Source organism: Cervus elaphus, chromosome 29, assembly GCF_910594005.1.
Source record: "Cervus elaphus chromosome 29, mCerEla1.1, whole genome shotgun sequence".
Lineage (NCBI taxonomy): Eukaryota > Metazoa > Chordata > Mammalia > Artiodactyla > Cervidae > Cervus > Cervus elaphus.
The window spans coordinates 6,280,902-6,306,565 of NC_057843.1; the positions used below are offsets into that span (position 1 = coordinate 6,280,902).

General features: G+C 45.4%; 1 protein-coding gene and 1 long non-coding RNA gene across 3 annotated transcripts in view; one reads left to right on the plus strand and one right to left on the minus strand.

The window, feature by feature from the left end:
• Positions 1-22,036, minus strand: part of LOC122685799 — a 36,180-nt gene extending 14,144 nt beyond the window's left edge. The window contains exons 1-2 of the long non-coding RNA XR_006338548.1: positions 21,902-22,036; positions 11,918-12,024 (exon numbers count right to left, since the gene is read on the minus strand). This is a non-coding gene — a long non-coding RNA (uncharacterized LOC122685799). The remainder of the gene's footprint in view (positions 1-11,917; positions 12,025-21,901) is intronic.
• GALNT7 (polypeptide N-acetylgalactosaminyltransferase 7) overlaps positions 20,713-25,664 on the plus strand; it is a 133,628-nt gene continuing 128,676 nt past the window's right edge. Inside the window, exon 1 of one of the 2 annotated variants that reach the window (XM_043890726.1) lies at positions 20,713-21,246. In XM_043890726.1, the coding sequence (XP_043746661.1) occupies positions 20,758-21,246 (489 nt within the window). In that variant the 5' untranslated portion in view covers positions 20,713-20,757. The remainder of the gene's footprint in view (positions 21,247-25,664) is intronic. The other variant, XM_043890725.1, reaches the window with a different exon arrangement.

Here is a 25,664-nt window from a genome sequence, read left to right on the forward strand (position 1 = left end):
AGGCGTGTAATTCAACAGAGCCTAAGCTCTTGCTCGGGTCACGATGCAGGTGGAGGGGGCAGGCGGGGAAGGGGGGAGGTCTTCCGTACTCGCCCTCAGAGGGTCTCTTCCATCCCTGGACCCCAGCTTCCCTGAATTCTGTGCATCTGTGGGTCAAAGGAAAAGGCAGAATCTGGAGAACTGGGCACCAGGAGGACTAGCAGTCACGCCTCCAAGTGGTGTACTGCAACTTCTGTTGGCCAGAACTCAGTCACATGGCCCCAGCAGGTGCAACCAGAAAATGTACTGAGGATGTGTTTCCGGGAAGAAGGGGGCGGAATTTGGTGAACACCCCATGGTTCCCGCGAAGCAGCCCAAGGCTCTCCTGGGGCATAAGGATGTGTGTTCTCTTGAAACCCCCTGTGCAAAACTCTAGCGTTCAGTCCTCCAATCTATCATTGTCTTGTACGTTATGCTTTTTATGTATTTTTTGGCTGTACCTTGCGGGGCATGCAGGATTTTAGGTCCCCGGCCAGAGATCAAGCCTGTGCCCTGTGTAGTGGATTCGCAGATTCTTAACTGCGATTCTTAACCACTGGGCCATCAGGGAAGTCCTCATGTACTTTATCCTTTGAAACAGCTATTCTTCAGTTCAGTTCAGTCGCTCAGTCGTGTCGGACTCTTTGCAACCCCATGGACTGCAGCCCGCCAGGCTTCCCTGTCCATCACCAACACCCAGAGCCTACTCAAACTCATGTCCATGGCGTCAGTGATGCCATCCAACCATCTCTTCTTCTGTCGACCCCTTCTCCTCCTTCCTTCAATCTTTCCCAGCATCAGGGTCTTTTCCAATGAGTCAGTTCTTTGTATCAGGTGGCCAAAGTACTGGAGCTTCAGCTTCAGCATCAGTCCTTCCAATGAATATTCAGGACTGATTTCCTTTAGGATGGACTGGTTGGATCTCCTTGCAGTCCAAGGGACTCTCAAGAGTCTTCTCTAACACCACAATTCAGAAGCATCAATTCTTCTGCACTCTGCTTTCTTTATAGTCCAACTCACATCCATGCATGACTACTGGAAAAACCACGGCTTTGACTAAAAGGACCTTTGTTGGCAAATTAATATCTCTGATTTTTAATATGCTGTCTAGGTCGGTCATAGCTTTTCTTCCAAGGAGCAAGTGTGTTTTAATTTCATGGCTGCACTCACCATCTGCAGTGATTTAGGAGCCCCCAAAAATAAAGTCTGCCACTGTTTCCATTGCTTCCCGATCTATTTACCATGAAGTGATGATATTAGATGCCATGATATTAGTTTTCTGAATGCTGAGTTTTAAGCTAACTTTTTCACTCTCCTCTTTCATTTTCAAGAGGCTCTTTAGTTCTTCTTCACTTTCTGCCATAAGGGTGGTGTCATCTGCATATCTGAGGTTATTGATATTTCTCCCAGCAATCTTGTTTCCAGCTTGTGCTTCATCCAGTCCAGCATTTCTCATGATGCACTCTGCATATAAGTTAAATAAGCAGGGTGACAGTATACAGCGTTGACTTACTCCTTTCTGGATATGGAACTAGTCAGTTGTTTCATGTCCAGTTCTAACTGTTGCCTCTTGACCTGCATACAGATTTTTCAGGAGGCAGGTAAGGTGGTCTGGTATTCCCATCTCTTGAAGAATTTTCCAGTTTGTTGTGATCTACACAGTCAAAAGCTTTGGTGTAGTCAATAAAGCAGAAGTAGATGTTTTCCTGGAACACTCTTGCTTTTTCAATGACACAGTGGATATTGGCAATTTGATCTCTGGTTCCTCTGCCTTTTATAAATCAGCTTGAACATCTGGAAGTTCACGGTTCAAGCACTGTTGAAACCTGGCTTGGAGAATTTTGAGCATTACTTTGCTAGCGTGTGAGATGAGTGCAATTGTGCTTTATGTACTTTATGCTTTGAAACAGCTATTCTTTGAATTGATAGAAATGAGAAGGGACTTTACTACCCAATGAGCTCTGAACTGAACGGCAGATGGTAGGTCTAAATGCAGACTGAGGACTAGTCTGGAGCTGTTGTGAGTAGCTGCATGAGGCTGTGCTGCTCTTAAATGGCAGCGCTCACACTCCTGGGGATCAGTAAATGCACATTTACTTAAGTGGTAAAAGTTCCTCTTTTAACTAGCTGATCCTAAAGTATGAGAAAGTGAAAGTCACTCAGTCATGTCCAACTCTTTGTGATCCCATGGACTATACAGTCAATGGAATTCTCCAGGCCAGAATACTGGAGTGGGTAGCTTTTCTCTTCTCCAGGGGATCTTCCCAACCCAGGAATCGAACCGGAGTCTCCTGTATTGGAGGTGGATTCATTACCAACTGAGCTATCAGGGAAGCCCAACATATTTAAAATGATGGAGAGTTGTTTTAAATGCCTGCTTGTCAATAAATGCTGGAGAGGGTGTGGAGAAAAGGGAACCCTCTTACACTGTTGGTGGGAATGCAAACTAGTACAGCCACTATGGAGAACAGTGTGGAGATTCCTTAAAAAACTGGAAATAGAGCTGCCATATGACCCAGCAGTCCCACTCCTGGGCATACACACTGAGGAAACCAGATCTGAAAGAGACACATGTACCCCAGTGTTCATCACAGCACTGTTTATAATAGCCAGGACATGGAAGCAACCTAGATGCCCATCAGCAGATGAATGGATAAGAATGCTGTGGTACATATACACAATGGAATATTACTCAGCCATTAAAAAGAATACATTTGAATCAGTTCTGATGAGATGGATGAAACTGGAGCCTATTATACAGAGTGAAGTGAGAAAGAGTAAGTCAGAAAGAAAAACACCAATACAGTATACTAATGCATATATATGGAATTTAGAAAGAAGGTAACAATAACCCTGTATGCGAGACAGCAAAAGAGACACAGATGTATTGAACAGTCTTTTGGACTCTGTGGGAGAAGGCGAGGGTGGGATAATATGAGCGAACGGCATTGAAACATGTACATTATCATATGTGAAACGAATCACCAGTCCAGGTTCGATGCATGAGACAGGGTGCGCGGGGCTGGTGCACTGGGATGACCCAGAGGGATGGGATGGGGAGGGAGGAGGGAGGGGGGTTCAGAATAGGGAATACATGTACACTCATAGCAGATTCAAGTCAATGTATGGCAAAACCAATATAATATTGTAAAGTAAACTAAATAAATTAAAATAACTAAATAAATAAATGCCTGCTTGTATGCAGGTGCAAATTCTTATTCACAGCACTTTTTATCGGTGCAATCAACATTTTTAAAAACCTATAAAGTAAAACAATCTGCACTTTAAAATGTTCATATATAATACAATGAATTCAATAAACTGTCTCTTGAGACTGAAGAACAGAGAAAGGAAATGAAAAATTCTGATTTCTAATGCTGAGATTTCAAAATTAAAGCAGCAAAATAAAAGTTAAAACCTCAGATTCAACAGACTTCAGCTATTTTCCCCCTTGACTGACTTGCTTTTGTTATTAAGCTTCCAATGACTCATGATTTCAAACATCATTCCTTTGCAATAATTTATTAAATTGGCTCCTTTCTAGGCCAGAGACATAGTTCAAGTCATTTGGTAGATTTCACAAGAGCAATTGGTGGCTGAAATTTTATGTAATGTTGAATTCAGGAATTGTACTAAGTTACTTCCTCTTGCTAACATATCTGATTTAAGACTTTCTCAATCCTTGGTGTAGGTAATTGAGGATTTCTCTTAGACTGAATTGATGGAGTATTAACCTCCTATTTTCTCAACTGATTGAAAATAACTCTGATTTGGTGTATAATTCTACCTATTACTTTTCCCCCTTCCTGTGCTCCCAAATTTCTGCTCCTTTAATTTTCTGCTTCAATGTTTTTTTATCATATAGCATTCATAAGGAGCTTCATGGATAGCTGTGCTCATTAGCATCTTCTTTCCTTCCTTCCTCTGTTCCTTTCCTTTTGAACAGAAGGCATCAACTAGGGTGAATCAAGGCAGTGAATCTCTTGATCTGTTGACATGTTCATAATGTCAGACATTATGTATGGCATAAAGCAAATGACAGGTACCCAAAAAAGAGTGCTTTCACACAACTCTAAAAGGAAAAAGGAATATTTGAAAATAGTTATAAAATAGACTCTTAAATTTTTAATTAAAGGTAGTAGTGAGAAGAACAGCCAAGGAAAAGAAACACTTTCTGTAACAATTAACCATTCCATTCGGATTTTCCAGGCTGTAAGCTCCTGGAAAAGCAGGACCTATCAGTCCTGCAATTGTAGGACTCTGTGTCTCCGGTTCGGCACAATCACTCAACACATGTTGCATGAATAAAGTGATGAAATCAATGTGAATGGTGAGGTTTATTATGTCCTTACATGTTTCAAATGACTTCCCTGGTGGCTCAGATGGTAAAGCGTCTGCCTACAGCGGGAGACCGGGGTTCAATCCCTGGGCCGGGAAGCTCTCCTGGAGAATGAAATGGCAACCCACTCCAGTATTCTTGACTGGAAAACCCCATGGACGGAGAAGCCTGGTAGACTACAGCACATGGGGTTGCAAAGAGTTGGACATGACTGACTTCACCTTCATGTTTCAAATACAACCACAATCTTTTCCATGTTGAGATATGAAAATCTGTGCATAGCATGTAAGAAGAAAGTTATATAAATGCTTTTAATACTGTGAATAGATTTTCTTTTTTTCTTTTTTCAAAGAAAGCAAACCTGACATTCTTATCAAGGTTTCCAGAGCCTAGTCCACTGGTTGATGTTCTCTGATCAGTGCTGATGGAAAAGTGTTTAATCACTTGGAAAATTGTCTCCTTGTGATGAAAACAGTTTCATTTCTGGAGTCAATTTGCTACCTGCTCCTTTTCTGATTCGGAAAATTTTCAAAGGAAACAGAAATGTGTTGGATTTCAACCATCTTATTTAGAACTGTGTCAACAGAAAAGTGTGGGAAAGGCAAGGTCTCATTTGCCCTGTGAGGGGTCACCCCCACAGGTTCACAAAGTCACCCCCGTTACTGTAGCTCCTTTTCTGGAGCACAACCCACGGTGACACTCTATTCCAATGTCTTCAGCTCCACCCCCTGCACTGCAGATCCCCAGAGGCCAGGGGCAAGGTCCTTAATTCGAGTCCCTAGTGTAATGGCTGACATATGGTGTGTGCCCCAATTTTTAAGCAAAAAGTAACTTGGTGGCATAAAAATAAAATTTGCTCTTAATCTTAAAAAAAGAAATCAAAAACCCAAACCCCCTTACTCTCAGAGGTAATCCTGAGATCAACTTGGTTATTTGTCCAAACTTTAAATAGTCCACCTAATAGCTGTCTGTAGACAGGCCCGGCTGCTGCCGTGTGCTCTGTCCTGGCTCCCCATCAGATGCTGTCCGTGAGCACGTGGGTAAGCAGACACCAGGACACATTTACTTGCCACTGAGTCTGCAGTAGCACTGAGCACCGCCGTCACACACCCGTGAGTGAGGCCGCAATCCGAGGGACATAAGCTGACTAAACTGAAGGAGAAAGTTGGCTGCTCTTCCTTTAGTCTACTTTTAGGAAAATAAACATATGTGCGTTCTTAACATTATCTAAGAAGACGATTGCTTCTTGGCAGGAAAGCTATGACAAACCTAGACAGTGTATTAAAAAGCAAAGACATCACTTTGCCAACAAAGGTCCATATAGTCAAAGCTATGGTTTTTCCAGTAGTCATGCACAGATGTGAGGGTTGGACCATAAAGAAGGCAGAGCACTGAAGACTAGATGCTTTCGAATTGTGGTGCTGGAGAAGACTCTTGAAAGTCCCTTGGGTACCAAGGAGATCAAACCAGTCAATCCTAAAGGAAATCAACCCTGAATACTCACTGGAAGAACTGATGCTGAAGCTGAAGCTCCAATACTTTGGCCACCTGGTGTGAAGAGCCAGCTCACTGGAAAAGACCCTGATGCTGGGAAAGACTGAAGGCAGGAGGAGAAGAGGGCAACAGAGGATGAGATGGTTGGATGGCATCACCAATTCAATGGATATGAACTTGGGCAAACTCCAGGAGATGGTGAGGGACAGGGAAGCCTGGCGTGCTGCATTCCACGGGGCTGCAAAGAGTCGGACATGACTTGTTGACTGAACAACATTATGTAGTAACAGAAGGGGAGGGGCTCTCAGCTAAACCTTGTGGACTCTGGGCTCTCTGTGGCTCTCGGTCCTCACTCTGTAGAGTCTGTTTTCCTCCCTCTCCTGCTGCCTGTAAGATTATCTCTAGGGGCTTCCCTGGTGTTCCAGTACTTACAACTTCACCTTCCAGTGCTGGGGGTGCAGGTTCGATCCCTGGTCGGGGAGCTAAGATCCCATATGCCACACAACCAAAAAACCCAAACAAAATAGAAACACTATTGTAACAAATTCAATGGAGACTCTGAAAATGGTCCCACATTAAAAAAAAAAAAGAAACACTATTTCTGAAATCCTCAGTTTAGCCATTGCCCAGTGGGGACCACTCACAGCAGCCGCAGGGACTTCAGTCTGTGCGTTCTCCCCCCTCACCCACCTCTGTGACTGCCCCGTCGGTCTCAGCCTTCTCTCCAAGGCCACTTCTTCCAGGAGGCCCTCTGTGACCCCCTGGACTAGGCAGTGTGAGGTGCCGCCATTGCATCGTGTCCTGAATCTGAACTGTGTCTCACGGTGACACACATCACATAACTGACTGTCCAGCTCCCCTCGGGGCCTCCAAGCTCTGTGGAAGCTGAGGATTTTCCATCTTGCCCAGTCTTGTGTCTCCAGCACCTGCACTCGGTTTACAATGACTTCATTAAATGGAACAAATGAGTCAAGTCTTCAGCGTGACATTGGAGCTGCCTCGAAGTAAATGAAATGCTAGACTGGGCGTTTGTAGAAATGGGTTCAAATCCTATTTCCAGTGTGGTGTTTTCTCAGGTTGGGCTTCCCAGGTGCCTCAGTGGTAAAGAATCTGCCTGTTAATGCAAGAGACTCAGGTTTGATCCCGGGGTCAGGAAGATGCCCTGGAGGAGGAAATGGCAACCCACTCCAGTATTCTTGCCCGGGAAATCCCATGGACAGAGGAGCCTGGTGGGCTACAGTCCAGGGGGTCGCAAAAGAGCTGGACACGACTGAGTGGCTGAGCATGCATGCACACGGTGTTCTCAGGTCAGTTACTTTGACCTTGGTCCCCGTCTTCTAACAAAGAAGGTAAAAGAACTTATTTTAATAGTTCGCACAGAGACTCTTGTACTATAATATATAGAGCAGAGATTCCTTGGTCCCTTGAAGATGACTGTTAAGCATGCAACATGGTTGCCAAGACCAACCATCAGACAGCAGTCTTTCCATCAGGGCAGGACGAGGACTGTCCAGCAACTCTGCCTCAGGGCTGCCCCGCCTGCCCTGAGTCCTCCAGCTCCCAGCCAGAGTGGGCGTCTGTCTGCTGTTTCCCCAGAGTGCAGGCAAGACAAAATCGTTGCTCTTATTTTATTTATGAACTCCAGCCATTATCGCTCGGCGCCAGGACAACTGAAATGTACATTTGTGGGTCCCTGTGATTCCCATCTAAAGCCTAATGAAGTCAGTCAAAAGTGAGGCCAAAGTCACCATTTATTATTGATCATTTGGATCCAATTTCCAAAAAGACGAGGTGATTTAGAGTAACATGTGAAACAGGCTGTTTAAATCATACCCTGAGAACAGGAAAGATGAGATACTCTTAGAGGACAGGAGACAGGGTCCCTGGAACCCCCAGTGGTGGGGTTAGGGCTCAAGCATGGGGGACACTGACTATAGGCTTTTGATCAGAAGTATTTCATTCCTTGATTTTCTTGCTGTTTATCTTGTAGATGTAAGAATATTTCTTTTTATTTATTTACTTGGCTGCGCCGGGTCTTAGTTGCAGCATGTGGGACCTTAGTTCTCCAACCAAGGATTGAACCCAGGCCCCGTGCATTGGGAACTCAGAGTCTGAGCCACTGGACCATCAGGGAAGTTCCAAGAATATTTCTTTTTCAATGTCAAACAACAACAACAACAAATCAAAAGCACCTCCCAGTTCCTGACCTGTAGGTCAATGCAGAAGAACTGGTGTTTCTTCTTAGGCTTCCTCCTTCCTAATTACTCACGTCTTGGTTCAATAATTAAAATCTACCTGATGGCTAAATCTCATGATGGGACAGTACAGGTAATGGAAGCTCAGTCGCATCTAATTGGTAAGAACAACACACAGCTCAGCCAATGTGTCTGTGGTTGTAGGTACTCAGGAAAGGGCTTATTCCGAGTCCGCGCCCCACCATGAGTGTGAGTGTTCATCAGTCAGCTCCTGTCCTCAAAACTGCCCAGTCTCTGTAGATAGGATTTGTGCTAAAGATTTCTGTTTTCTTTTTGTTGTTGTTTGTTGTTCAGTCGCTCTTTGGGACTGCAGCACGCCAGGCTTCCCTGTTCTTCACTATCTCCAGGAATTTGCTCAAACTCATGTCCATTGAGTCAATGATGCCATCCAACCATCTCATCCTCTGCCACCTCCTTCTCCTCCTGCCCTCAGTCTTTCCCAGCATCAGAGTATTTTCCAAGGAGTCAGCTCTTCATATCAGGTGGCCAAAGTGTTTGTTTTTAAAATGCAGGAAAAGAAAATCTTGTGGATATTTTACCTTAACCTATCTAATGGAGCCTATTATGTCATCCCCTTGGCTATGGACCTCAGTTTTATTTTGTTGACTTCATCCTGTCTTCCTAGTTTCCACCTCTTAACACTTAGCTCTTTAAAAAGACTTAATAGCCACAAAGCCAGGAACAACCAAGAAACCACACCTTTGCTTTCAGACAACACATAAATCATCCCAAACAGGTCTCTATCCTGAGAATTTCCCCAGATGTAGATTTTACAATTCTCTCCGTATTTTTATTTGAGTCACAAAACCCAAAGTTTGTATATTTTATCATTCAAAAAGAAATCTGCATCCAAAGGGTGAAATTAAGGGCCAGTTTTTGTTGTCACTTATCATCTCTGGCAACAGAATTGTTAATATCACCTCAAGACAGTAGCTATCTCTGTATTTTACTCAGGTAAGATACTTGTAAACCAAAAAATTCCAATCTTAAAAAAAATTTTCCATATATTAACTAACTTATTTTGTTTTGCCGTAGGAACATTTTATGTCATATCAGTGCGATCCCATCAATGGGATGGGTGTGAGGAAGGAGTATTCACTGTTTTAGAACAAATCATTAAAAAAATAAGTTAACCCCAGTAAAAGTTTTCCAATAAATAAAATAAAAGTAAATTAACTTATATATAGTACCTAACAAACATTCATTTTATGTTCAGCTATTTATGAACATAAATCACAAAATTAGATCACAATTCATAAAACTAGATACTCTGTCAGATGAATAAAGCCCATATTGTTCACAGAAGCTTAAACTTAAAACATTAACTAGACAAATATGGCATATAATAAGTCAGTTATTTCTAAAGTGTAGTAAAGTTGGGGATAAAAGAGATAACTAAGTAGAACATGAATTTTTTAATTCCAATAATTATGTATTACTCTTAATAAGTGTAGAAAAAGTAATACCACAGTCCTGTGATATTACTGGTATCATTGTTTTGTACAAAGCTAAGCTTAACTTCATAAAAGTATATCATTTTAATGAAAAATATTAAAGCAATAATATATGTACTATGTGTGTGTTTATGTTCAGTCACTCAGTCATGTCCGACTCTTTTGCGACCCCATGGACTGCAGCCCTCCAGACTCCTCTGTCCTTGGGATTTCTGAGGCAAAGATACTGGATTGGGTTTCCTCTTCCAGGGGATCTTCCTGACCCAGGAATCTAACCTTCGTCTCCTGCATCACCTGCAGATTCTTTACCAATGAATCACCTGGGAAACCCACTCAGGCACCTTAGGTTTTGGTTAAAGCCCTAAGGCAAAAGCTGGTTTCTCCCCTCAGCTTAACTTGTGTGCTCAGTCTTTGACCTTAGGATTCTTGATTTTCTTGTTACCCACGGACATGTTTATAGAAAGATAGTAAAGGTATTCCACATGGTATTTTCAGTTGTTTTCATCAGCTCACTTGGCCCTGCACCTAAACTGCCATTGTTATGTGGGAGATTCTATCTCCAAGCACAGGTAGTCCTGCTTGAAGACATACTGGACACATGAAAACCTAAACCAGACTGCCGAGTAATGGCTTACAGAGTTCCTTTAAATAATGGGTGCTGCCAGAGCCTTTAAAGAGTTTGTTTTACAGGTTATTAATTTAACTACTCACAGAGAGCCTGGAAGCAGCACGACTTCAATGATTTGGAACCATAATAGCTGAAGAATAATCAAAATACGTTCATAATCTGACCTATTTTAACCACCCCCACAATCGGAATTCTCGTCCATGAGGCTACCATAAGCCCCTGTCTGGATCTTTAAATTAGCCTTACCTAACTGGTCCTTGCTTTTATCTTTGTTCCTTTCCTTGTTGTGGCTGTTGTTCAGCTGCTGAGTCATGTCCAATTCTTTGTGACCCCATGAAGTGCAACACGCCAGGCTTCCCTGTCCTTCACTATCTCGTGGCGTTTGCTCCAACTCATGTCCATTGAGTCAGTCATGCCATCCAACCATCGCATCCTCTGCTACCCCCTTCTCCTCCTGCCCTCAATCTTTCCCAGCATCAAGATCTTTTTCAATGAGTCAGCTCTTCACAACAGGTAGTCAAAATAGCAGCTTCAGCATCAGCATCAGTCCTTCCAATGAATATTCAGGACTGATTTCCTTAATGATGGACTGGTTTGATCTCCCTGCAGTCCAAGGGACTCTCAAGAGTCTTCTCTAGCACCACAGTTTGAAAGCATCAAGCCTTTGGTGCTCAGCCTTGTTTATGGTCCAACTCTCACATCTATACATGACTGCTGGAAAAACCATAGCCTAGACTATACTGACCTTTGTTGGAAAAGTGATGGCTCTGCTTTTTAATATGCTAAGTTTGTCATAGCTTTTCTTCCCAGGAGCAAGCATCTTTTAATTTCATAGCAGTCACCATCTGAAGTGATTCTGGAACCCAAGAAAAGAAAATCTGCCACTATTTCCATTTTTCCCCTTCTATTTGCCATGAAGTGATGGGACCGGATGCCATGATCTTAGTTTTTTGAATGTTGAGTTTCCGTTCCTTCCCTTACCAATCCCAAAAACAGATACTGTGATTCCACATGGATATGGGTTAGGCCAGGCCACCCCTTGGCACGGTTGAGGGCCCCCCATCTCACTCTAAACTAAAGCCACAGTCGTCACTTAGATCCTAATGCTCTCCCTCACTTTCTCAGCCAAAGCTCTCCTTCCTTCCTTGTTTTTTCCAAAACAAGCAGGAATGTTCTTGCCTCAGGGTCTCTGTAATCTATTGCCCTTTCAGCCTGAAGCCACCTCCACTCAGGCATCCACTGTCTTTTTCCCTCAGCCCTCAGCCCTTCAGGTCTTGTCCAGATATTATCTCCTCAATGAGACTGTCTTAGACTCTTTAAAACTGAAAACTTCCCTTACTCCTGTCCACATTTCAAATCCCATTTCCCTGCATTTCTTTCCACAGCATTTTATCTTCTACTGTACCACTTAACGGGTAATAGTAAAGGTGCATTGGTTGCGCCCGCCAATGCGGGAGACACAAGAGATGCAGGTTCAATTCCCGGCTCAGGAAGATCCCCTGGAAAAGGGAATGGCTACTCACTCCAGGATTCTTGCCTGGAGAATCCCATGGATAGAGGAGCCTGGTGGGCTACAGTCCACGAAGTCACAAAGAGTCAGACATGACTGAGCACACATACACACACATACCACTTAACTAAATGAGTTATTCTTATACGCTCTTAAGATAATACTTGGCACTTAAGCGGTATACCAGTGTTTCATAGCAATATGTAACAATTTATATACCTTGTTTATTGTCCGACACCATGACCACTAGGATATCTGCTCCTCTGGTTTGCTGCTGTATCCCATAGTCTAGAAGAATGCCAAGCACATGGTACAGGCTCCAAAAACTGTCGAATGAATAGAAATAGCTATAAAAATACAACAAAAGACCATAAAAAGTGATTTAGTTTGTTAAAAATCTTTTTTACATAGTTTCAGAAATGGAAGCCATTCCTAAGACCAAGTTTTCAAAGACCATTCCTCCCACCCACAAGAAATGGAATTCAAATTCAAATTTCAAAACTCCTTGCAATATGCCAAAAGATACAACTATCTAAAAGACATCATGTGAAATGCTGGACTGGATGAAGCACAAGCTGGAATCAAGATTGCCGGAAGAAATATCAATAACCTCAGATATGCAGATGACACCACCCTTATGGCAGAAAGCGAAGAAGAACTAAAAAGCTTCTTGATGAAAGTGAAAGAGGAGAGTAAAAAAGTTGGCTTAAATCTCAACATTCAGAAAACTAGGATCATGGCATCCAGTCCCATCACTTCATGGCAAATAGATGGGGAAACAATGGAAACAGAGACAGCATTTATTTTGGGGGGCTCCAGAATACTGCAGATGGTGACTGCAATCATGAAATTAAAAGACACTTGTTCCTTAGAAGAAAAGCTACAACTGATCTAGATAGCATATTAAAAATCAGAGACACTACTTTGCCAACAAAGGTCCGTCTAGTCAAAGCTATGGTTTTTCCAGTAGTCATGTATGGATGTGAGAGTTGGACTATAAAGAAAGCTGATCACCAAAGAATTGATGCTTTTGAACTGTGGTGTTGGAGAAGACTCTTGAGAGTCCCTTGGACTGCAAGGAGATCCAACCAGTCAATCCTAAAGGAAATGAGTCCTGAATATTCACTGGAAGGACTGATGCTGAAGCTGAAACTCCAATACTTTGGCCACCTGATGTGAAGAACCAACTCATTGGAAAAGACCCTGACACTGGAAAAGATTGAAGGTGGGAGGAGAAGATGGCAGATGAGATGATTGGATGGCATCACTGACGCGATGGACATGAGTTTGAGTAAGCTCCAGGAGTTGGTGATGGACATGGAAGCCTGGCCATGCTGCATTCCATGGGGTCACAAAGAGCCGGACACCAATGAGTGACTGAACTGAACTGAACTGATCTAAAAGACAGTATTTTTTCCTGCAAAAAGATCTATTTAGCATTGTCCCTGATTAATAACTACAAGAATGCCATACTTCACTCAGTTTACATACAGGCCTAGCAGCTCAGATGGTAAAGATTCTGCCCGAAATGAGGGAAACCCAGGTTCAATCCCTGGGTCGGGAAGATCCCCTGGAAAAGGGACTGGCAATCCACTCCAGTATTCTTGCCTGGAGAATCCCATGGACAGAGCCTGGCAGGCTATAGTCCATGGGATCGCAAAGAGTAGGACACGACTGAGCAACTAACACTTTCACTTCACTTTCACCACAATAACACCCATGCAAGCCATGTACCCCCACAAGTGAAAAATTATATGACCAAAGTTCTAAATGACAGTATTTTGAGCTCTTGTGAAGATCAGCACTCTGGGTCCACATCTCCCGGGGTGGCTTTCCAAGTAGTCATTAACACAGAGACACACTTTTAAATAAAGAGAAAATCTCCTGTTTATTGTTGTTAGAGAATAACTAAAAGGATGAAATTTCTGGGCATCAGCAAGGTGGGGAATGGCATCATTGGAAAACATAAGGCTTATAACTACCAGATATCTACTCTCAATCCAGGCTTTCCTGATGACTCAGTGGTAAAGAGTCCATATGCCAATGCAGGAGATGTGGGATCAATCCCTGGGTCAGGAAGATCCCCTGAAGAAGGAAATGACAAGTCACTCCAGTATTCTTACCTGGAAAATCCCATAGACAGAGAAGCCTGGTGGGCTACAGTCCATGGGGTCACAAAGAGTCAGACCGGAGTGAGCAACTAAGTGTGCACGCACACAAACACACCAACAGTCAATCCAGCCTCTAATTCCGGGATCATTTAGGGTACCACTCTGCGTATACCGAGCCTCCACCTCAATTTCATTTGTATGCAACTTTGCTTATCTCCTCTGCAGGGTATGAAATGGCTTCTAAGCATAGTCCATTACTAAAAACAGGCCAATCTTATTGTAACCAATCAAAACCATTCAGAAGAGGGTGCAAAGCGCTTCTTTGTTGTTCCCATCAAGTGCCTTTGGGGCTGCAGGTTGGACGAGCAGGAGAATGTCCCCCTCCCTCCTGGGTGTCTTTCTCCTGGTCCATACGTCTTCATGTCTCTGCAGAGACCCTGTTTATCCAGCTACATCCATTGTGGCCCGGCCAGAGGGATTAGGCAAACTGCATCGCCCAGAATCTCAGTTCATTAATATGGAGACCTGATACCTTCAGGACAAACCAGGCTCTGTCTTGGTAATATGACTGGCCGTTGGCTCTGCATTCTGAAAATATTCAGGAGAAAAATTCCAGAAGTTTCCAAAAAGCAAAACTTGAATTTGTCTAGTTAATGGGACCTGTTTAAATAGCATTTACAATGTATTTACAACTATTTACATAGCATTTACACTATTACGTATTACAAGCAATCTCGAGATGACTTAAAACATAAAGGAAGATGTACAGAGGTTGGGCTTCCCAGGTGGCTCAGTGGTAAAGAATCTGCCTGCCAAGGAAGGAGATGCAGGAGACCTGGGTTCGATCCCTGTGTCAGGAAAATCCCCTGGAGGAAGAAATGGCAACCCACTCCGGTATTCTTGCCTGGGAAATCCCATCGGTGGAGGAGCCTGGTGGGCTACAGCTCACGGGGTCGCAAGGAGTTGGATAGAACTATACATGCACGTGTAGAGGTTATATGTAAATATACACCATTTCACATAAGGGACTCGAGCATCTTTGGATTTTGGTCCCAGGGGTCCTGAAACCACTCTCCCTCAGATACGGATGGACGACTTTACTGCTAATTTGTCAAAGCATGACTGTGACACACCAGAGGTGGAGCAGAAAGAAACCCTGTCAGTGAGAGGCACAGAGAACCCACCTGTCATACATAAAGTGAGAGACTTGTCTAGTCACATTTCTAATTTCCCTTCAAGGATTAAAATTTCATGAAATTAAGGTATGAAATTCACGGAAGAAAAATTCAAGTTCTCGGCAGAGTGTGGTTAAATGACATGGAAAAAGTCTTCAAAACTGAAATTTGTCAAGGTAGTACAACAGTTTGTGAGTATAAACTTCCCAATTGTTGAGCAGATAGGTAGTTTCGGTTTATTATCTAGGAATTACAGCACTCATTGTGGTCAGATAAAAATGTAGAACAATGAACCCTCCTTCCCCTGCCCCTACATAAGGGCATAGCCACCTACCTCTAAAATACTTTCACAAAACACTTACATGGTATCGCCTTTTAAGATCTGCTAATTCAAAATGATTAAAGCACTCCCACCTCTATACACATTAAGTTGTACAAACACACTGAAACTCATAAAGGTTAGGGAAAACAAGTAAAGAACTTCATAGCTGAGGTGAAGCAGGGGGCAGTGTGTAGCTTTAGTTTCTAAGATTTTTATTTTTTAGTGACAGAAGTACCTGATATATTTGTTATTAGTTATAAAAATAATTATGTTATTTTCAACAATGGACTGTGCAAGAAGCCTTTTCAGACATTTCAGAGGAGCTGCTGTTGTTCCGCTGCGAAGTTGTTTCGACTCTTTGTGACCCCATGGACTGCAGTATGCCAGGCTCCCATGTACTCTGCTATCTCCCGGAATTTGCTCAAATATATGTCCATTGAGTTGGTGATGCTATCTAACCATCTCATCCTCTGCCGGCCCCTTCACCTTTTGCCTTCAGTCTTTCCCAGCATTGAGTGGGCTCTTCGTATCAGGTAGTCAAAGTATTGGAGTTTTGGCTTCAGCAAGAGTCCTTCCAATGAATATTCAGGACTGATTTCCTTTAGGGTTGGCTGGTTTGATCTCCTTGCTGTCCTTGCATACAAATTGCACACAAATAAAGAAACTGAGGTATAGACTGCAGAGAGATTATGCAGAGAGATTACCTTGAAAGATCTGAGAATTAGAGGCTGGAGAGGGAGCAGATAACTGCTAATTCAAAATCTTTTACTTCCCAATTATGTCATAGTGCAGGGATTCCCAGGTGGTGCTAGTGATAAAGAACCCACCTGCCAATGGAGATGCAAGAGACTCATGTTTGATCCCTGAGTAGGGAAGAGCCCCTAGAGAAAGGCATGGCAACCTGTATCTTGCCTGGAGAATCCCATGGCATGGAGAGCCTGGTGGGCTACAGCCCATGGGATTGCAAAGAGTTGGAAACAGCTGAAGTGTCTTAGCATGCACGCAGGTCATACTGCATCTTGCTGATGCCCAGAAAGTTCACCTTTTCTTCAGTTACTTTCTAACAAGGATATTTTCTACTCCCATACTTATATGCAGCATATCTTTTATCACACAATGATTCCAAATTTGCTTAAAACAGAGTGAACTTGCGAAACAAAGCATGTGGGAATTTGCTTTCACTTCCTGGCTCCCAGCACAGCAGCTCCTGTGTGTCAGGCACTGCATAAATCTTGGAGACAACCCCAGGTGACAAGGCCTGATGGGGGTGACAGACCACTGGGCGAGCAATGTTAAGGCCAAGCCCTACACGCCATGACCAAATGTGGATGGCGGATTGGAGAGCGTGCGGCAAGGGCTGGGGTCTGAAGAGAACTGGAGCATTCTGGAAGAACAGATGTATAAACTGATTCTGAAGGATGCTTGGGAGTTTGGTAGGAGATAGTTGGTTTTGAAACTAAGAGAGTATTCTGAGTAAGGGAATAACTGCATTGTCATTATGATCCCAGAAAAAGAAAAAAAAAAAAGAGCGAGAGAACTTGACTTGTTTCAGAAACGGGAGAAAGTCAACGCAGCTGTAGTTTAGGTTGGGACAGAGGACTTGCAGGCCACCTGAGGCTGTGGATGTAGCAGAGGCGGGCTTGCTACAGTCTTTGGAGTAAATTGGGAGGTTTGGGCTTCATTCTGAGAGCAAAAAGAGAAGCTGCTGAAGGGGTTCCAAACAAGAGTGTTAGGAGATAGAATGTGTTTCATTCACCACTTAAATAAATGGTCAAATCAGAAGAGCCCTTCTGAATCATGGGAGTCTGAAAACAGCCCCAGCTCCCAGAGAGGTGGTATTCTATGTCATTCAATCTAAAAGTGCTTTTAAATAAGCATTTCTGCCTTCACAACACTGTAGGAGACCATTAACCTCATCAAATGGAAGCCCAGTGACAACAGTCTTTATTCCAGATGAGCACAACTCAGGAATTACCCATCTTTTTAAACTTATTACAGAAATAGTATTCCATGCCGGGGGGGAAAAAGTATAGAGGCAGAATTTGACTTGGTTGTATTCCACACAAGAATAGAAATTTAAAAGTCTCAACCATCTATTAACATCACAGGTCAATTTCAGAATTTCAGAACTGGCAGGGGTATTCAAGATTCTTTGGTCCAACACCTTCATTTTAGAAGAAGTGAAGATAGTACACAGAGTATACAGAGTATTTCCTTGCAAGATAATCAGAAATGAGCAATTATTTAAGACCTGGATTCTTTTTGAAAGACTTCAGTGTAGCATAATGGTAAGTGAATTACTACAAATGATAAGTGAAAAAAAGGAGTATGCTGATTTCCAACGCTGTTCTTAAGCCTCCGAAGCCCCTGGCCTCCTAGTATTCACACCTTTGCGTGGCCCCTTTCCACAATGCACCAGACTGCAGCTCCTGAAGTCTTTCTCTCTCCCTTTCCCTCCCTATCAGTCCCTCTGGAGGGAGCCTGAGGCCTTGTCTGGAGCAGCCCTGTGACAGATGTCCCACAGTAGCCAGGGAGGCCTGCCTGCAGGCCTTGGGGGTGAACTCGGAGGCAGATGCCTCCAGGCAGAGCTGAGCCAAGAGGGCAGCCCCCCTGACAGCCAGGCAGCAACCTCAGGAGAGACCCTGAGCCGGGGCCGCCCAGCCGGGAGGGGTGCTCAGAGTCAGTCTGGGCTCCTGACCCTCAGAACTGTGTGAAACAGTCAGTTTGTTGTTTCAAAACCCCAGATTTGAAGGTAATTTGCTATGCAGTAAAAGATAACTTTGGGCTTCCCTGGTGGCTCAGTGGTAAAGAAACTGCCTGCAATATAGGAGCCTCAGGTTAGATCCCTGGATCGGGAAGATCCCCTGGAGAAGGAATTGGCAAACCACTGTAGCCTGGAGAATCCTATGGATGAGCAGCCTAGCAGGCTACAGTCTGTAGGATCGAAAAGAGTTGGAAACGACTGACTTAACAACAATTGCAACAGTATTCATTAAAAAAAAAAGAATTATACCCCCCCACACCAGGACTTGCCCTGTTCCTCTATCTGAACTTATATTTGCGTATGTACTTGACCTCCATTACTCCTTTTGATGATGTAGTAAGGTGGTTCTGTAATCGCTATTGGGCAGATAAGAGCCCTAGGTTCAGAGAGGTTAACTGACCCTGACCTGAGCTGTGAACACACAGCTAATTTTCTAAGCAGAGCTGTGTCAATTCTGCTGAGGCAGCCTGGCTGCAAATGTTGCCAATAGGCATGTATTTCATACTTTGAGTTTCTTTTAAACATTGTTAGGGCTCAGAGGAACTGTGGGCTTTCACAGCTACACACCCACTGGTCAACTTCTAATTCTGTGTCCTTTCACACATATTTTAAGTTCTCTGTGCAAAACACACAGGGATGACAGGGTCTTCTCTGAATACCATTTCTGCCCCAGACTCCTTCTGTTCACCTTAGCAAGCGATAAGGACCACTTTCAGTGAGCACACCTGCTTGACTATGCTCATAACAGTACAAATAAAGATTCCTATTTTCCTAATAATCAAAAACTGTCTCCTCTGACTGAAAATGAGAGCACAAATGAAACGTTTCATTACTCCTGGTGGACCTTAGCTGCTGATTTCAAATGGAATTATTCCCTCTTGTGATTGGAGTAAGACCCCTTGAAGGTCACCTCTCCAAGCCCAGATTCTGTCTAGGGAAGGCAGTTTTATGGAGGCTCCTCATTTGTAAACAGCCCAAGTGAGGTCTAGAAATGACCCTGTTCCCACTTTCCAGTTATCTAAGTCATCGGTCCCCAATCTTTTGGGCGCCAGGGACTGATTTCGTGGAAGACAATTTTTCCACAGACTGGGGTGGGGAGGATGATTTGGGAATGATTAAAGTGCATTACGTTTATTGTGCAATCTATTTCTATTATTATGACATCAGCTCCGCCTCAGATCATCAGGCATTAGATCCCAGAGGCTGAGGACCTCTGATCTAAATAAAGCTTTCCCCAAGCACACCTTCCTTTCACTGTTTCTCCAAAGGTGGTGCACAGATGAGCTGGGTCAGAGTCACCTGGGTACAGGTAATGCTTAGGTCCCCACACGAACCTGAATTGACCCAGGAGTGGGTGGTAACTTTCTGCATGACCCAGACGATTCATACTTTTATCAATTAAATATTTCAGGCCTTTTTCATTAAAAAAAAAAAAAAAAAAGGTCTTCAGCAAAGTCTCCCATGTCCTACAGGAAAAGCAACTGGTTTTGATTTAAGCAGTTGATAAAAATGCTGAGTCAGACAATGATTTGTATTCACGCCTTGACAGTACTCCAGGTGCTATATGTACTGGGCTGACTCGCTTTATTGTGCACAATTATCCAGCCAAGAACAGACCTGAACATGCTGTCACCCATTCTACATTTCCCCCTGTTGTTCAGTGCAAATACTGTGTGGAAATTCTGACACGAGGGCATCTATGGAATTCCCCAATGTACTAGGTACTGTAACCCAAGTCATGAAGCATGTGGAGTTGGTCCTGTCAAATTCTTTATCTAGCCTGATGATTCAAATTCTCTATGTCATTCTAGAGATTTAAACAACCTTGTTTTAAAAATACTTGTTTTAAAGTACCTGCAGGTAAGAGACAGTTTGTTTTTTTTTTTTCTTTTGTTTCTCTTTTTAGTTACAAGAAGCACAGGATCAACATACAGAGACAGTTTTATTAACAGGAAGGAGGATCCATCTTTACCATCCCCAAACTTAGGATAAGGTATCAAACAAACTGTTCAGCTTCCATTAGGCTATCTCACAAGGATAGCATAATCATGTGAACTCGGCAATGAGGTGAGGTGACTGACATCTTTACTGAGAGACAGGGGGCACAAAAATTATTTCCTCTGGGTGGGGCATGTGAGTAAACATTTGTCAATATCCCTTCCTGGGTAATGTAAGTTTCAGGCAGAAAGGCTTTTAAAAAACACAAATCAAGGAACCTCCATGAGTGGCAAAAATCGGGACTGAAATAGGAAGCGATGAGGGTGGAGTATTGTTTTTAAGCCCCCCTCCCCCCAAATCCTCGGTCCTGGGGATACATAAAACTGAGCCCTTGAACAAGGTATTGCTGATTTCACACCAGGTTGGCTTTCTTCTAATTAGCTCCAGACAGGGCGACGACGTACTACACGTCCGCTTTCCAAGAGGGCTTCTGCGGTCCGGTGATATTTGCACATCACACCGGGCCTGGCGGTTACAAATCCACCTCCTTAAGGAGCCGCGCGAAGAAGCGAGAACGATCAATAAGGAAAAAAAAAAAATCTTCCCGGCTATAAATCAGCCACGTGGAGCTGCGGCAGCGGCTGCAGCCCCGACTTCCTGGTTCCATTCCCGCCGGCCCCGCGGCGGGGGCTGGGGGAACGCGGCGGGGGGCGGCGGGGACAGGCGTTAAGGCCGGAGTTACGGCCCCAATGGACAATAAAAGTTGGGAGACCCGGGCAGCTTTTAAGTGCCGAGCGGTTGGGGCCGAGGCAGAGGACAGCCCTGGGGAAGAGTGTAAGTTAGTCAGCCGCGAGGTAGCAGGACCTGGAGGGGTCGAGCGGACAGCGGCGGAGCGGGGACTGCAGACCCGGCGGCGGGGAGGGAGGGAGCGAGGGGAGGGGCGGCCCGTCCGGCGAGGGGAGTTCCGGATCGGCGGCGGGGAGGGCGGCCGCCGGGCGGCGGGGGCGGGCGGAGGCGGCGAGCGCGGAGGGGGAAGGAGGGAGGGGAGGGGAGGGGAGAGCGGTGGCGGCGGCGGCTGCGCCGGGCTGTGCGCCTCTCGCCGCCGGAGGAAGATGAGGCTGAAGATCGGGCTCCTCTTACGCAGTTTGCTGGTGGTGGGCAGCTTCCTGGGGCTGGTGGTCCTCTGGTCCTCCTTGTCCCCGCGGCCGGACGAGCCGAGCCCGCTGAGCAGGATGAGGGTGAGTGACCCGCCCGCCCCCCTCCGGCGGCGGCGACCTGCAACTTGTTTTGTTCGCGCGCTTGGCGGGAGCGGGGGCGGTGGGTCGCGCGCGGGCTCCGCAGGTGGCGCGGAGGGTGGGGGGCCCCCGAGCCCGGCCCCCGCCTCCCCGCCTCCCCGCCCCACGCTGCGGCGGAGGCTCGGCGGCCGCCCTCCGTGCGGGGACCGCGGGCGGGAGCGGAGGAGGGCCGGGCCGGGACCGCCGCCGCGGCGGCCGGGGACGCGGGGCTGGTCCGGGCTGCGGCCTGTGGCCCGTGCAGGCCTGATGGAGGCGAGGGGGCCGCGGCCGCCGCCACCGCCCGGTGCGGACCAGGCCCCGGGGTCCGGCAGCCGCCGCCCCCGCGCGTCTCGGGCGCCCCCCGGCTGCTCGGCCCTCGGCGCCCCCACCGTCCGCCGGGATGGGAGCGCGCGCCCCGCCCCCGGCCCCGAGAAGAGCGCCGCCCCCTAGGCTCCGGCGCCGAGAGCGACGAGGAGCCGCCGAGGCCTCGCCGGGGACGGGCCTCCCTCGCCCACTCCCGGCCCCCCCACTCCCGGAGCCCCTCCCCCGGCCGCCCCGTCGGGCCGGAACACCCCTTTCCCCGCCCCTCCCCAGGCTGCGGCCGAGCGCCCAAACTAACTTGAGCCGTCGCCGCCCGCGACGAGGGGCTCCTCCGGACGCGCTGTCCGCCGCCCGACGCTCCCCGGCGGTGGGGCTCCATCGGCGCCCCGGGACGTAGGTGACCGCTGACCGACCGCGCCCCCCGTTTCGGCCGCGCCCCTCCTTCCCGGGGGCGGGGGGCGCCCAGGCCGCGGCGGGGCGGGGCGGGGCGGGGGACGTGCCGCTTCCAGCGCCTTCTGCAAGCAGCATCTGCATTGCATCCAAGGGGTCCCCTTTATTAACTTTCCTTCTGGAAAGTTAGCGTCTGGAAGTTCTGTGACAAGGCACCTTTCAACACTAAGAATCGTAGGAAGAGATTTCCTTATCAGCTCCTGCCCCTGTGATGGGGTTAGATTTACTCTTGAGATGTACTCTGAAGTTATAGCGTCTATTTGAAGACTTAATGGCACTGGGATCTCTGTAACGTCTTGGAGGGGTGAGGGGTTTCCCTTAAAGTCATTTAAATTAAGGATAATAAAAAGTACCCAGTTTTCCTTTTGAATGTGTGGTTTTAAACCCCTCAGCTCTCGTGGAGTGATGGTGACCTTTTTATGATTCTGCTTTCAAAATGACTTACCAAGGACGACGGAATACTGCAATTGTTTGAAAGTATTTCTGATCACACATGGCCTTTAACAGAGCTAGAGACGTTTAAACGCCATTTCCTGGGGGAGAAACTGAGGAAAGAGGGACAGAAATAGCCATATTCAGAATGTCCTGCAGTTCAGATGACAAAATCTTCCAAAGGAGGGATGGAGTGTCAGCCCCAAGGTCCTGAAATACTGAAATGTTTTTATTACTGCTAATACAGGGACTGGGCCACGAGCTCATTTAATAGCTATAGAGGGTGGTTATAACTTAATTTTTGGTCCAGTTTATTGAATATTAGTTTATCAGTGGATCCAGTATAATTTCTGCCATTTGCCAAAGACCAAAGCTAGCTTTTTAAGACTTTCAAACAATTAACATTAAGAAGATTGCTTTATGTATCTGAAGAGCCAAAATCTTTATTAAGTTTGCAGGTAAATATTAACTAAGCAGTTGAAGATAACAGCCAATAAGTCATAACAGCGCAAATAATGTACTACTGCTCCCTTTTAATCAAAACTAAGCTAAGAGCTTCTGAGATGCAGCTATCCAAGGACATCTTGCTTAGGGAAGACTCCTGAGTTTCCCTTCCCCCATCTGGTCTTTTACTTTATGATTACACATACTCCACCCGTGGTGAAACATCTGCCTCTCCTTAATGCTGGTCCATTTATAGGACTTTCTGGATTCTGATAAATGACCTGAGATAGTCTGGAATAATCCCATTTACCAAATACAAATTCTGCCGCTACTCTAGCAAGCTGGTCCTGGCGGGTTCACCCCATGTAGCTTCCTGCCTTAATCTTTCAGTGTTCCAGGCACAAAAGTCTGCTGCAGCCTGGTGCTTTTTCCCGGACTACTTCCTCCTTTAGATCTGCCCAGCAAAACAGGTCACCTACGGTCAAGACAACAGAAACACATTCCTTTTCACTTTCTCATCTCTGGGCCTCTCGCTGTTTCTCTGATGTGATTGATGTGAAAGGTGATCTTACCATTCAAATCATACTCTGTTGGATAAGTTTTCATCTATTCAACAAACATTTTTGAGTATCTCCTATGTTCTGGTGCTAGTTGTTAGGGAAATACTCCTTGCCCCTAAACTTTTGAATCATGTAGGCTACTGGGTCAAAAATCACATTAATCAAGACTTCACAAATCTATAAATAAAAACTGTGCCACATGCTGTGGAAAAAAAAAAACCCACAGCGGGTAACAAAATGGTGGTGCTTGGGCATGAAAGCCTTATCTGAAGAAATGACCTTTGAGTTAGACTCTGAGGATCTGAAGAAGAGTCACTGTTGATCTGGGAGTGGAAGGGGGGCAGGCCTGAGAGGGAGGAGTATGTGCAAAGATTCTGAGGTAGGAGATAGCATGGTGATCTGAGGAAGAATAAGACCAGTGGAGTTAGAACATTACTTTGGCCTCCTGATGCAGAGAGCCGACTCATTGGAAAAGACACTGATGATGGGAAAGATTGAGGGCAGGAGGAGAAGTGGGCAACAGGATGAGATGGTTGGAGGCATCACCAACTCAATGGACAGGAATTTGAGCAAATTCCAGGAGATAGTGAAGGACAGAGAAGCATGAAGTCCTGCAGTTCATGGGGTCATGAAGAGTCAGGCATGACTGAGCAACAGCAGTTAGGACATGCGGAGTGAGGGTGCAGAGATCAGGCCAGGGATCAGGTCTTTAGAGCAGCCATCAACTCCAAAGATGAAGCTCGTGGGAGGATTTTTACATAGAGGAGAGACACGATCAGATTTGTGCTTTGAAGAGATCACTCTGGCGGTATTGGTTTTGAGCAGGAGTAGATGGGAATTCCTGTTGGAGGTTATAATAGCCCTGGTGGGATGTGATGTTGATGGAATTGGCAGAGTGACAGGGGGAGGGGAGAAAAGTCAGTTAATTCAAGAGCTATTCAATGGAGGTGCAGAGGCACCAGGACTAGGTGTTTGCACAAGGGAGTGAAGGAGAAGGAAGGTGACCAGAGGCACCCAATAAGTGATAGGAAAGTGACAGGTTGTTTATTACATGGAAGGTTCTGAAGACCAAAATCCATAAATTCTAATGTTACATTTTGCAGTTCTAATGTGAAGACTTATCTTTTTAGGCTTTGTTCTCAGAATATTTTAAGGTCAGCTTGTACTACAACCATCTGTTTAGCACTTCCAAAGTGTAGACAGTTCCTTTAATTAAATAAATTACAGTATCTCCTAGACCATTTCTCCAAGGTTCCAGCCCTGAGTGTTTAACATTGAATCATTAGCCTCCAAAAATAAAGGTCTAAAATGGAGATGTTGAAAGATCGTCTGTGCTTCTCCTATAACAAATTCAGTGCTGGTGAGAAGCTGCATGTGAGCCGGTGATTCTCAGTATGTGCTAATGTTGCTTGAGTCAAACTATTAATGCCGTTTAGATTCAGGGCGTGCAGAGTAGGACTCATTCAAGACCTGTTGCTAGATGGAGAGGTTTTATGTGATAAGCTGAGACCAGTGGAAAGGAGCCTTGGTTAATGAGGCTGTGATTGAACTGACTACCCAGTTGGTCAGGTTCTACCCTAGCAAAGCCTTTTATCTCAGCTGTGATCGGCTGCAACCAGAAAAACTGCCTTTGACCATGATATTTTATCTCAAACAAAAGCTCATTTATTAGGGATGGAGCTGTCACTTAGCAGAAGTATAGTGTCAGAAGAGGTCACTGTTGTTTCAGTTGCCCAAGTGAAATGCCCCAGGACTGGCTTTTGTTCTCTGTTTTGCTGTCCTCTCCCATTCCTGCAGTGAAAAACTCCCATGTTACCAAGTCTAAGAAATTTGGGTTCTACAGTCTTCCTGAAATTAATGCAGTTTTACGTACACATGCATTCTCCTGGGTTGAGACTCTGAAGCTGTCACATTTCTTAAAGGTGCCTGTGAAGCACTGAGTCTTTGAGAGGCAGGATTCATGTTTTCTGCTCGTGGAATTTCTCCCTCCCCCTCCACAGTGCTGCAGCATTCATCCACGTCTCTCCCCTGCAGGGCTGGGCGCCCTGGAAATGCAGACATCCCTAAGAATTTCTGTGTCTGTCGATTCGGTGGAAGTGTTTTCCATCTGGTGGTAGAAGGTCAGACATCAGTCCTGTTAGAGCCATGGCTGGGCTTAGCAAACACTGGGTGGGT